Source organism: Pseudorasbora parva, chromosome 8 (assembly GCF_024679245.1).
Source record: "Pseudorasbora parva isolate DD20220531a chromosome 8, ASM2467924v1, whole genome shotgun sequence".
NCBI classification, from domain to species: domain Eukaryota; kingdom Metazoa; phylum Chordata; class Actinopteri; order Cypriniformes; family Gobionidae; genus Pseudorasbora; species Pseudorasbora parva.
The window spans coordinates 28,172,618-28,185,341 of record NC_090179.1 but is presented as its reverse complement, the minus strand read 5'-3'; the positions used below and the strand labels follow the sequence as shown (position 1 = coordinate 28,185,341).

The 12,724-nt window shown below is 38.1% G+C and overlaps 1 protein-coding gene across 3 annotated transcripts in view; it reads left to right on the top strand.

Moving 5' to 3' along the window:
• npat (nuclear protein, ataxia-telangiectasia locus) overlaps window positions 1–11,873 on the top strand; it is a 12,528-nt gene extending 655 nt beyond the window's left edge. The window contains exons 3-18 of one of the 3 annotated variants that reach the window (XM_067450609.1): window positions 55–115; window positions 202–280; window positions 383–423; window positions 1,004–1,222; window positions 2,342–2,398; window positions 3,664–3,739; window positions 3,850–3,973; window positions 4,066–4,157; window positions 4,259–4,340; window positions 4,418–4,514; window positions 4,622–4,741; window positions 5,342–6,550; window positions 6,689–6,798; window positions 6,878–6,965; window positions 7,256–8,529; window positions 11,240–11,873. In XM_067450609.1, coding sequence (XP_067306710.1) covers window positions 55–115; window positions 202–280; window positions 383–423; window positions 1,004–1,222; window positions 2,342–2,398; window positions 3,664–3,739; window positions 3,850–3,973; window positions 4,066–4,157; window positions 4,259–4,340; window positions 4,418–4,514; window positions 4,622–4,741; window positions 5,342–6,550; window positions 6,689–6,798; window positions 6,878–6,965; window positions 7,256–8,529; window positions 11,240–11,320 — 3,810 coding nt within the window. In that variant the 3' untranslated portion in view covers window positions 11,321–11,873. Of the gene's footprint in view, window positions 1–54; window positions 116–201; window positions 281–382; window positions 424–1,003; window positions 1,223–2,341; window positions 2,399–3,663; window positions 3,740–3,849; window positions 3,974–4,065; window positions 4,158–4,258; window positions 4,341–4,417; window positions 4,515–4,621; window positions 4,742–5,209; window positions 6,551–6,688; window positions 6,799–6,877; window positions 6,966–7,255; window positions 8,530–11,239 lie in introns of all 3 variants that reach the window. The other 2 variants (XM_067450607.1, XM_067450608.1) reach the window with 2 other exon arrangements.
• The last annotated feature ends 851 nt before the right edge of the window (window positions 11,874–12,724 follow it).

Genomic DNA, 12,724 nt, shown 5'->3' with positions numbered 1-12,724 from the left:
AAGACATGTTTACTAGATGAAAATACATTGTCTTTGTTTATTACTCTTTTTCAGTCTCTTTTTGGAAAAAATCTGATCACGATTTTAAATGAGTATGTTGCTATTAAAGCAAAAGGTGAGTTCCCACAAAAGTAAAGGAAGCGTTTTAGGATAAACAGTGAATCTGTTTCCATTATAACATGCTTGTCATTTCTTTCATAGAAACGATTCAAGAAAATCAAATCCCAGTAGTGATGACATCATTATGGAAAAAGCTTGACTTCACACTCAACCAAATCAAGTGAATCAATATTTCTTTTACATTGGATGTTTAGATTTTTTTTTTCAAAGCAAGGGTAAGAATAAAGCCTCCCTTAATAAATTCTTTATGTGTTCTCTACAGGTCGCTGCAAAATTCTCCTGCCGTGCAATTTAATCAACGAAGTGAGTTTGGCTCTTTCAGAAATTTTATTTTTGATGACTTGGAGTTATTAAAATTAGCCAAATGTATATAAAACACAAGGTAAAATACATACATGGATATGGCATGAAATAACACAATATCAGAAGTTTGGTTTCAGTAAGTAAGGCTACATTTATTTAATCAAAGATAAAGTATAAACTGTAGTATGGTGAAATATTATACATGTACAGTTTAATATAACATTTTTCTATTTTAAAATTCTGTGATGGCAAATCTTATTTTTTTTCATTCCTTGAGTCTAAAGTTAAAAGTAGTTTATTTGAATAAATGTCATTACTGTCACTTTTGATCATTTTAATGTATCCTTGCAGAATAAAAATATTAATTTCTTTAAAATGTCTTACAGACCCAATTTTTTTTAAAGTTATTGAACATCTGTGTTATTTAAGTATCATTAATATTATAGTATTACAGTGTAGTTTTAGTAATTTTGTTGTGTTATTTCAGTTCATGTTTATAATATTTCAAGTAAAAGTTTTATGGTTTGAGTTAAAAATAATAATCCTTGTGTGCATGTTTTTTTCCTCCCCTGTCATTAAGTGCGCACTCGGAATAGCATTCAAAACATGAGACGTCAACAGAGACCCTTGTTGGTATCACAGTCTCCCATTGGGGTCACTGGGAATCCCCCAGTGACCCCAGCAGGCCAAGGTGTCCCCGGCACTGTGTCCATCCCTCAAGCCTTGCTAGGACATTCTACCCCAATGTCTTGTACTCCCCATCATATCAGACCCTCCATTCTCTGCCTTAGTCAGCCAGGTGAGTCCTGAGAAACATGTCCATGATGTCATGAACTGGCTTTTTAAAAAATTGTATACTGTTGTCTGAGGTCAACTAATGACGTTTGTGTGGTTTTTACATTCACAAAAACATCACAACTAATAAGTAATAGGTTATTTTCTATACTGGTTTTAAGGTTCTCTCCTGAACGCTTGGTTTTGTTGGGCATGCCGCACTGGAGACTTGATTCTCTCAATCACATAAACATCTTAATCAAACAAACACAATGATTTATCGCTCATCCACCCGCAAATTATTGGAATATATATATTTTTTGTCTTGGCCTGCCTGATCGGTGGATATAAGTACACACACACACACACACACACACACACGTGCACACTCTTCAAATGTCAAGTCAAGAGAGAGTGAACAGCACAGAATTAAAAATTCACTAGCCTGTCAACAGGCTTACGTTTTGGTTGCCGTCTTTGCGAGCATTGGCCCATACATGTCTAAGTCCAGCGTGCTAAATGTATGTTCTGTAAGACACGTACACATAATCAAAACAATCTACACTCTCCTAAAGGATTATTTGGAACACCATACCAATACTGTGTTGATTTTCACCTTCAGAACTGCCTTAATTTTACGTGGCATTGATTAAACAAGGTGCTGAAAGCATTCTTTAGAAATGTTGGCCCATATTAGTTGATGGAGATTTGTGGGATCCATATCCAGGGCACGAAGGCATTGAACCTCCCGTTCCACCACATCCCAAAGATGCTCTATTTGGTTGAGATCTGGTGACTGTGGGGGCAATTTTAGTACAGTGAACTCATTGTCATGTTCAAGAATCCAATTTGAAATGATTTGAGCTTTGTGACATGGTGCATTATCCTGCTGGAAGTAGCCATCAGAGAATGGGTACATGGTAATCATAAAGGGATAGACATGGTCAGAAACAATGCTCAGGTAGGCCGTGACATTTAAAGGATGCCCAGTTGGCACCAAGGGGCCTAAAGTGTGCCAAGAAAACATCCCCCACACCATTACACCACCACCACCAGCCTGCACAATGGCAACAAGGCATGATGGATCCATGTTCTCATTATGTTTATGCCTAATTCTGACTCTACCATCTGAATGTCTCAACAGAAATCGAGACTCATCAGACCAGGCAACATTTTTCCAGTCTTCAACTGTCCAATTTTGGTGAGCTTGTGCAAATTGTAGCCTCTTTTTCCTATTTGTAGTGGAGATGAGTGGTAACCGGTGGGGTCTTCTTGTGTTGTAGCCCATCTGCCTCAAGGTTGTGCGTGCTTTGGCTTCACAAATGCTTTGCTGCATACCTCGGTTGTAATGAGGGGTTATTTCAGTCAAAGTTGCTCTTCTATTAGGTTGAATCAGTCGGCCCATTCTCCTCTGACCACTAACATCAACAAGGCATTTTTACCCACAGGACTGCAGCGTACTTTTGTTGGGAAAAGGGATATTTTCCCTTTTCACACCATTCTTTGTAAACCCTAGAAATGGTTGTGCGTGAAATTCCCAGTAACTGAGCAGATTGTGAAATACTCAGAACGGCCCGTCTGGCACCAACAACCATGCCACGCTCAAAATTGCTTGAATCACCTTTCTTTCCCATTCTGACATTCAGTTTGGAGTTCAGGAGATTGTCTTGACTAGGACCACACCCCTAAATGCATTGAAGCAACTGCCTTGTGATTGGTTGATTAGATAATTGCATTAATGAGAAATTGAACTGGTGTTTCTAATAATCCTTTAGGTGAGTGTATAACGATGCAATACTATTACATATAAAAAACACGTCTTACTCGTTTTGCATAAGTGTGGTGCACCATTCCTGTCGAATCCAATATAGAAGAAACAGCATTTTGTTTTAATCTCAGTATTTCTGCAAATCCAGCGCGACCTGAGACTTGTTTACAAACAATTCCACGGTGAAATGAAGCGAACACATGTATAATGTCTTCCCCATGTCAGTTGGAACTTCATTAAGAATAAAGTTCAACCACTCATTCCTAATATTAGGATCTGAAAGGAAGCTTATGCAGCGACTTTGTTCTTCCACAACCAGGAATAGTGCAATATCTTGCCATCTTCTTCAAAAATGTTTATTGCTGCTGGCTAGCGCGATCCGAAGAGCTCCATGAGTCGGTGGGCGGGGCTACAGAATTAGACGTGCAGTAGAGTTGGTGTTTTGCAACAGATGACCTCAAGATGCAAGCACAATCGTTTTCTGGGCCTGGTGTCAATAAAAGCTTTTCTTTTATTAAAAAGGACGTTTTCAGCTGTGAAACTTACAGGATATTCATATATTACCATGACCTTTTATATATCTAAAAAGCTCAAAGGAAAATTGATTTCTCATTCTTTAAATCTCAGTTTTTCAGAGTTTTGTAAGAAGCCCCTTTCCATTTTTCTCACCTCTTTTCCTCTTTCTTACATTTTTATAGGGGAGTCACCATTGCAGATACTGGTCCCTGATAATAGACTGAATCCAGGACCTTTGTCTCCGGCCCGCAGAAAATGGTATGGTTAGAGTGATGACGTCAGCAGTATGCTATAGTTTAGTTCTGATATAGTATCAGTCTGTAACAACAATAATTTGTTTTAAAGTGTAATTCTGTTTTCTGCGGCAGTGACTCTCCGAGGCGGAGAGGAGGTGGTCAGTTGGGTGCCAGTGGGACCACCAGGGCCACGGTAGTGTCCAGCTCTCTCATCATGGAAACGCCGAGTGAAGAGACTGTGACGGAGAACTTGTCTGTGAGTTAGGCAGATTCAATCTTCTGTTTGTTTTTAAATGTGTTTCTATATTCTTCTGCATAACCTAAGATAATATTTTTCTTTTTTAACAGCAAATAGTTATAGAAAATGCCAGAGAAAAAATTCTCAATGATAGATCCTTACAAGAAAAACTTGCTGAAAACATCAACAAAATCTTGGCAAGGTAAATGTTAAACAACAGGGAAGAAAATAGTTCAACTAATAACGAATAACTTTATTTTGCTAAACTTTATTTAAACTAATGTTGTAATATCACTTTAACAGTGATAATAGTCCTCAGACATCAAAAGCTGCTTGCAATACTATGGAACAAGAGCAGTCGATTGACGAAATCCTGGGCCTCCAGGTGTGTGAATGCACAACTTTAACTCGTTTGTTGTTTGTGAAAATGTTATCAGTACTTAACTTTTAATTTTGTTTTAGGGAGAAATTCATATGACGGATGTTGCCATCCAAGACATACTGGCACAGACGGAGTCGGACCCAGCATTTCAAGCGCTCTTTGACCTATTTGATTATGGTAGGTTTAAGAGACTGATCAAGTATAACAACTAAATTATGTTATATAGTCCAAACTGATTTTCTATTTAAATAAGTCTCATTTATAATCTTTCATCTCTTTTAAAGGGAAAGGTAAAACGGCTGAAGGCAGTGAACAGGGGAGTTTGGGAGATGGGAGTTTCAGTAACAGTACTAGTGCACAGGAGAGTGATGAGACGCGTCTTGTAGACAGTGCCTCTGATACAGGTAAGAAGGGTCAGCTTTGCATAAAGCAGCATATACCTTTTTAAAAATACAGCAATGAAGTATTATTACAATTTAAAATAATCGTTTTCTATTTTAATATATTTTGAAATGCAATTTATTCCTGTGAAGAAAAGCTGAATTTTCAGCATCATTACTCCTCAGTCTCACATGATCATTCTGAATTATTGATATGACGATTTGGTGCTCAATTTAAAAAAAAAAATATTATTAGTAAGAAAATTGTTGTGTTGCTTAATATTTTTGTGGTAACCATGATACAGATTTTTCTATTTCTTTGATTTAATAGAAAATACATTAGAACAGCATTTATTTGAAATATAAATTTTGTAAAATTACAAATGTCTTTACTGTCACTGTTGATCAATTTAATAAAACAAATCGATTTTGAAAAGTAGTGTAGTAAAAATATACAAACAATTTAATTTATTGTTATTTTTTTAATACAAGGTACTAGACAGGAGGCTTCCACATCAGGAGGAGAAAGTAGTGGACAAAACCTAAGCATCCAGAATACGTCTGAGTCAAAAAGCAAAAAGAAATCTTCCGGCCTTCGTAATGTGCCAATGTCTTCCTCCACAGCTCTGCAGCCACGTATTACAACCAAACAGACTGCACAAGGATCCACAAACTCCAAGAGAGGGCTAGTCAGGACTAGAGTTTTATCTGGCAATAAACAATCCAGAGGTGCCCCTTCAACATCTCCAAGGTTGAACGATAAAGCGGATTCGCGTCCGACTGACCAAACTGTATCAAGCTCCTCTTTTGCTGAAGAAGGTGTTGGGATGGAGATAGATGAACCGGAAAATGAAGCCTCTGAGAGGGTAAATGTTCAGAATCAACAGCTAGTCCATCTGGAGAGCTCTCACACAACTGAAACACTCAATGAAAATGCAAGCAGTCAAATTCTTGTGTTAAATAAGACACCACAAACCACACCCACTACTGAAACCTCAGATAATACATCTGTAAATGAGTCTGGAAGAGCAACAGGAATGGCCATCGGACAGAATGTGGATATGGGCACCTCTTTATCCATTCAAAGTGAGGTTGTGCCCTCTCTTTACCCACCCCAACCTGACACATCCACCAAAACAGCTTCCCTGCCCTCCTCAAATAAAATGCCTTTGACTCCTTCCTGCACACAAACTCAGCCTAGCACTCTCAGGAACAATCTCCCTACAGCAGGTTCTTCATCTTCCGCCACTACGCCGATTACCTCCATGTGTGTTTCTGATGTCCAGGCCAAGGAGGCTGACCCTAGTAAGATTGTGTCTCTGAAAATCATCATCAGTGATGAGCTGGACGGGCTCACTACTGATGCAGCACTGAACCATGCTGTTTCCAGCATCAGTAGTGATCACATACCCACCATCTTCCTGTCTTCCCCTGCCAAATCGCCTGCAAAGACTTTGCCTGCAATCTCTACGGTCATAACACAAGAGGAAACAGCTCAGGCTGTGAGCTGCTTACAGGGGGCGGAGGGTGTTGGATCATGTGGAACACCTATGAGGAGTGTGCAGAATAATGGACAAGCTGCACTAGCCCGTCCCGCAGGTCAGGAAACCGGTTTCATTCAGTTGTTACAAGCCAACCCCACCTTTGGGCCTTCAGGCAGCTATTTTGTCGTTACCGATCCGGCTGCTGCCGAGCAGCGGTCAAATGTCATGCTGCTTCCAAGTAATGTGCCTCAAGGGACTCTGTCTTCAATGCCGCATGTGGTAGCGACGCCACCTCGCCAGAGGACTGTGGTGTCCATGGGGCCAAATGTCTCTCAGACCTATTCGCCTGGTGAGTGAAGAGTTATTTTGATTATATAAAACACTTTATTTAAGTTGTATATGTCTGTGTTTATGTTGAGCCACTCATTTTCAGACTTTTTTTAGCCTGATTAAGGCTGCATCTTTGAAATTCTTTGAAATTTTTTAGGCTCCACAATCATTATATCCTCACCAGTTCCGCCCATGTTACAAAATGTAATGCTTCCAGTGTCTGTAATGGGGCAGAATACAGGAAAACTCACAGTTCTTCCCAGTCAGGTTAGTAATAAGCATTGTTAGTTTTCCAACAGAATAGTAGTTTTATTCTATTTAATTTAAAAATACCTTTTTTATACAGATAACTTTGCCATGTTCAGCCACTGTAAGGCAACCTGCAAAAGTTATTTCTCAACCTAAATTGGCACCCAAGGAGAACACTGACATGGGTAGGATTCATTTAAATGCATATTTTATTTGTATTTCATTATATTCATTATATTTTTTATTATTAAATAAAATGCAGCACAATCTTTTTTTTAAAGAAAAGGTAATCCTGTAACTTTCAATTATTTATGTTAATGAATGTTTTTACTGAGATTTACTTTTACTCACATTTACACACAATTAAAGTTAGCTAACCTTCTTCATTTTAATCTGGAGATTAGTTTCTATAATGCATTTTTGTGATTATGCATCACTGTAATACAGTGACATGATTTAATTTACTGATTTTCAGGCAAAACTGCAACATCTGGGTCCGGACAAGTTTCAAAAGTGCTTCCCCAGACATCTGAGCAACAAAAGTGTGTGAGTGGAACAAGTCCCAGCCATCGAAGGATACTGTGCTTTGATGTCACACCTGAAAACTCTGCAGCTGGACAGAATTCCTTACAGACAAACACACTTGTGTCCTCTGCTGCTACATCCTCTCCAACTCAGCAGATTCACAAAGAAAACACACCCGCTGAACCGAAGCAGCCTTCTGACAACTCTAAAAGAAGAATAGAAACGATTAGATTGCCAGAAGTACATCCTAATGCAGGTATAAAAAGTTCTGAAAAAATCACCATATTTCATCAACAGAAAGAAGTCCCCAAAAGTAGAGTAACTGAAAAGGGACTAAATCTAATCACTGTAAATACCAAGTCTTCCAACAAAGCTGCAACTGAGACAGAGTCTCACATTAGATCAGAATCCCCGAAAAAATCACAAGAGGAGGATTGTAGAGTAGTTTCACAGAGCTCAAAATCATCTGCTCCGAGTACAAAGCAGAAACCAGTAGGCAACACAAAGGACAGTGCACAAGAAGAGTCTCATGAAAGTACGCTTTTAAAACCAGTGGAGAGATCCACAGAGAAAGATTCCTTACAGGACTCTCCAGGCATCACTGCAAATAAAGAAAATGAGCTGGAGAGCTGCCATCATCAGACATCTGCATGCCCCACAGAGGATCTTGTATCATCTACAGCAAAATCGCCGGCACCTGTATCGAGCACTTCCAATAAAACTTTATGCAAGACGAGTCCCCTAACTAAACAAGCTGCTGAGATGCTGCAGGACATACAGTGCCAGGCTCCTGTGGCCACGCCGCCAAAGAAGCAAGCAGTGAGAGGTCCGGATCTTCCTCTCCCAAGAACACCTGGACCAGGACGCGCACAGGAGGAGCAGACGGATGGATTGAAAACCCCGTCCCGGCAAAGACTTAGGAGAGAGGGTGAAAGCACGCCGAGGCATCTCCTCCCTCCCGCCACACCCGATATCCCTTCCTGCAGTCCTGCCAGCGAGGCGGGGAGTGAGAACAGCATTAACATGGCCGCCCACACACTCATGATCCTGTCACGAGCCGCCAGGACAGGAGGTCCACTGAAAGACAGTTTGCGTCAAGAGGAGGCCAGTGCTGGGAAATCCGCCATCCCTAAAGCAAAGAAACGAAAGCAACTTGAAACAAGCCCTCCTGCAAAGAAAGAGCTACAGCTTTCCAGCTCCTCAAGCAGTAAAAAGAAATCTAAGGTGAGTTGATATTGATGAAAAAACATAAAAAATTGGCTGTCACAAAACATATAGAGCTGCCTATATAGCTTTTTTTTTAAATATTGTAATCATGCAGAAATTGTAGTGAAATGTATAGTTTAAAACCAAATCTGAAGCAACATCTCATATCCTACTTCATTTATTTCAAAATATGATGTGAGAAACTTAGTTGCATCCCCTACCTTAGTAAAAATTTGTTTTTTATTATTATTATTATTATATGTATATATATTGTATTAAAAGTACTTTTTTTATTATATATATATATATATATATATATATATATATGTGTGTGTGTATATATGTATATATATATGTATATATATATATATATATATATATATATATATATATATATATATATATATATATATATATATATATATATATATACATATATATACATATATGTATATATATTAGGGGCGGGACTTTAACGCGTTAATTAATTACGCAAAAAAAAAAAAAATTTAACCGCATTTATTTTTGCACCGCGGAACGTTTTTCAATAAATCAGTTTCGACGGACCGAGTATAATGGAACACCAACTAGCGCTCCGGAGTCACGACAACAACATGGGTGCGTCTCAATCAGCTCCCTAGTTCAGTAGTAAGGGCACTGATCAGGGAGTCAGCCCATTGACTTATGTCTTGATCAGTGCCCTGACTAGGGAACTAGGGAGCTGATTGAGACGCAGGGCATGAGTGAACATGAACGAAGAAGCTGATGAGACCGCTTTGCTTGGCCCCGTGGATGGGAAATTTTGTTTTAAAAAACGAAAGAATGGAAGCGTCGTCAAGAGCAGGGTTGTGTGCAAGCTATACAACAAGGAATTTGCGTATCACCGTAGCACATCGAGCCTCAAATATCACAAATATGCTTTTGCTAAACTTAATGGCAAACATTGCGCTGGTCTGCTGGACTGAAATAAATAAACAATATTTTGTTGATTAAGCTTATGTATTCAGTGGTATACTAAAAATACATGTGAAAAATTACATCTCATTGTTCTCAGGTCAAATATTTATATGCGATTAAAATGCGATTAATTAATTACAAAGCCTCTAATTAATTAGATAAATTTTTTTAATCGAGTCCCGGCCCTAATATATATATATATATATATATATATATATATATATATATATATATATATATATATATATACACACACATACATGGAGGGGTCTGAAATTGTCATCGTAGGTGCATGTCTACTGTGAGAGACATAATCTAAATAAATAAAAAATCCAGAAATCACAATGTATGATTTTTTTAACTATTTATTTGTATGATACAGCTGCAAATAAGTATTTGAACACCTGAGAAAATAAATGTTAATATTTGGTACAGTAGCCTTTGTTTGCAATTACAAAGGTCAAAAATTTCCTTTAGTTTTTCACCAGGTTTGCGCACACTGCAGGAGGGATTTTGGCCCTTGATATGCTTCTTACAGAACCATTCCTTGGTTATCCTGGCTGTGCTTCGGGTCATTGTCATGTTGGAAGACCCAGACTCAAACCATCTTTAATGCTCTAACTGAGGGAAGGAGGTTGTTCCCCAAAATCTAGCAATGCATGGCACAGGTCATCCTCTCCTTAATACAGTGCAGTTACCCTGTCCCATGTGCAGAAAAACACCCCCAAAGCAGAATGCTACCACCCCCATGCTTCACAGTAGGGATGGCGTTCTTGGGATGGTACTCATCATTCTTCTTCCTCCAAACACGTTTAATGGAATTATGACCAAAAAGTTCTATTTTGGTCTCATCTGATCACATGACGTTCTCACATGACTCCTCTGGATCATCCAAATGGTCATTGGCAAACTTAAGACGGGCCTGGACATGTGCTGTTTTAAGCAGGGGAACCTTCTGTGCCATGCGTGGTTTCATACCATGACGTCTTAGTGTATTACCAGCAGTAACCTTGGAAACGGTGGTCCCAGCTCTTTTCAGGTCATAACCAGCTCCTCCCATGTGGTTTTGGGCTGATTTCTCACCTTTCTTATGATCATTGAGATCCCACAAGGTGAAATCTTGCATGGAGCCCCAGTCTGAGGGAGATTGACAGTTATGTGTAGCTTCTTCCATTTTCTAATGATTGCTCCAACAGTGAACCATTTTTCACCAAGCTGCTTGGCAATTTCCCGTCGCCCTTTCCAGCCTTGTGGAGGTGTTCAATTTAGTCTCTATTGTCTTTGGACTGCTCTTTGGTCTTGGTCTCCAAAATAAATGGAGTGGAGGTGGACATTTTAAAGGCAGACTAACAGGTCTTTGAGGGTCAGAATTCTGGCTGATAGATAGCTGTTCAAATACTTATTTGCAGCTGTATCATACAAATAAATAGTTTAAAAAAATCATATATTGTGATTTCTGTATTTTTTTTTTTTTTTAGATTATGTCTCTCACTGTGGACATGCACCTACAATGACAATTTCAGTGTGTGTGTGTGTGTGAGTGTGTGTGTTTCATTTATATACCTATACCTTTGAGCCATCTGCATTCTGTGTAGAAACCAATAGGCAATAGACAGTACATCAGCTCATTGTATTCCAGCCAGTCAGAGAAGTCTGACTCATTTCTATCTAATTATCTACCTTTAGCATGCGTCATCTGTTATGCTGACATTTTTCGTCTGAATCCAAATCTGAATCTGAATCTGAATCCGAATTCCTTTTTCTTTTTCAGAAACAGAAGAAGCAGCTGGACTCCTTTCCTGATGACTTGGATGTAGACAAATTCCTGTCATCCCTGCACTATGATGAGTAACAAAGCCGAGGACAAGCCATGCTGTTTGCCAGCATTTCAGGGACTTAACAAGCCATGTGTGCTACTGAGAGCGATACAATAGTGTGATCTATTCAGCAGAGTTACCAATTCTAAATAGCTGCTTTCTGTTTTACATCCAGAATGTGAGAGATTGTACAGATATATCATATTAACTCATTTGCATACTTTAAAGATGTCGGTATGCAGGCCCTGACTAATTCAGCACTCTTCAAAACAAAAAAGGAAATAATTTAAGGCAAAACTGTAATTACTGACTATGTATGTGAAAGAGTGTCAGTTCAGTTGTTTTGTTGTAGCAGCTGTTATTTAGTTAATTGTTTTTTGTTGTTGTTTTTTTTACTTTTACTTTAACTGGACCTTTTCCATCAGCTGCACCATGTGATTACATTTCTATGAGCATGATTTCCTTTGTACATCCTCTAGGTGGTATACTTTCGTTACAGTATTGAGAGGGAAGTTAAATGTTATTATTCTGTCCTTTAGATGGTTTATTATTTTATGATGTATTTTAATAAATCACTATTTTATTGAATATGGCATGTCTATTCATTGATTTCTATGTGCTGTTCTGTCCCAACTGCAGCATGTTTATTTGGAGCAGTCTTGACCTCATTGTACACCATTTTTCATTATAATCAAATCAATGATTTCTTAAGAATCATGGGACACTGAATACTTGAGTACATGCAACCTGAATAAGTTACATTTTAAATTGTAGTATTTGACTATTTTTGGTCATAAAAACATTAGAAAGCATACATGATCTAAAATGTTACACAACATGTTTTGGTGAGCCATGAAAATGCATTTATATGAGAAATGTATTGTGGCTTGTATGTAAAATGCGGTCACTAAGAATGAAGTAAGGGCAAGCAAGGTCCTGTTAGAGCTGCAGGCTACAGTAACTCTTTTCCCCAGCTGTTTAACATTCTCCGTACTCATATATGGTCTGAGGCTGTTATTTTGAGAGCTAATCCAAACTATTTAGCTCAACAAGCCATATCAGTTTATATCAGAGACGCCATATCTCAGTCTTTTTAGTGTTTTCTCACGACTTCCAGGCTAGGACTGTATTTTTGTTGTTTGTGGGCCTATGCTTTTTTTGAAGTGTCAAATGTAAAATTTTAATTTAAACTAAAAATTAAACAACATAATACCTCAGACACACCCACAAACCAATGACACAAGTCAAATGAAAATATGATTTTGCTTATATTCTCACATAAACTGAATTTTACTACAATAATAATGATGTTTTATGTTAAAATTTATTTTAAAAGAACTCTGTGTGTGCATTTAATTTAAAAGTAATATAGTCAATTATATATATGTAAGGATTGTTTTGAAAGATACATATATAAAGAAAATATATAATTCAAGAAC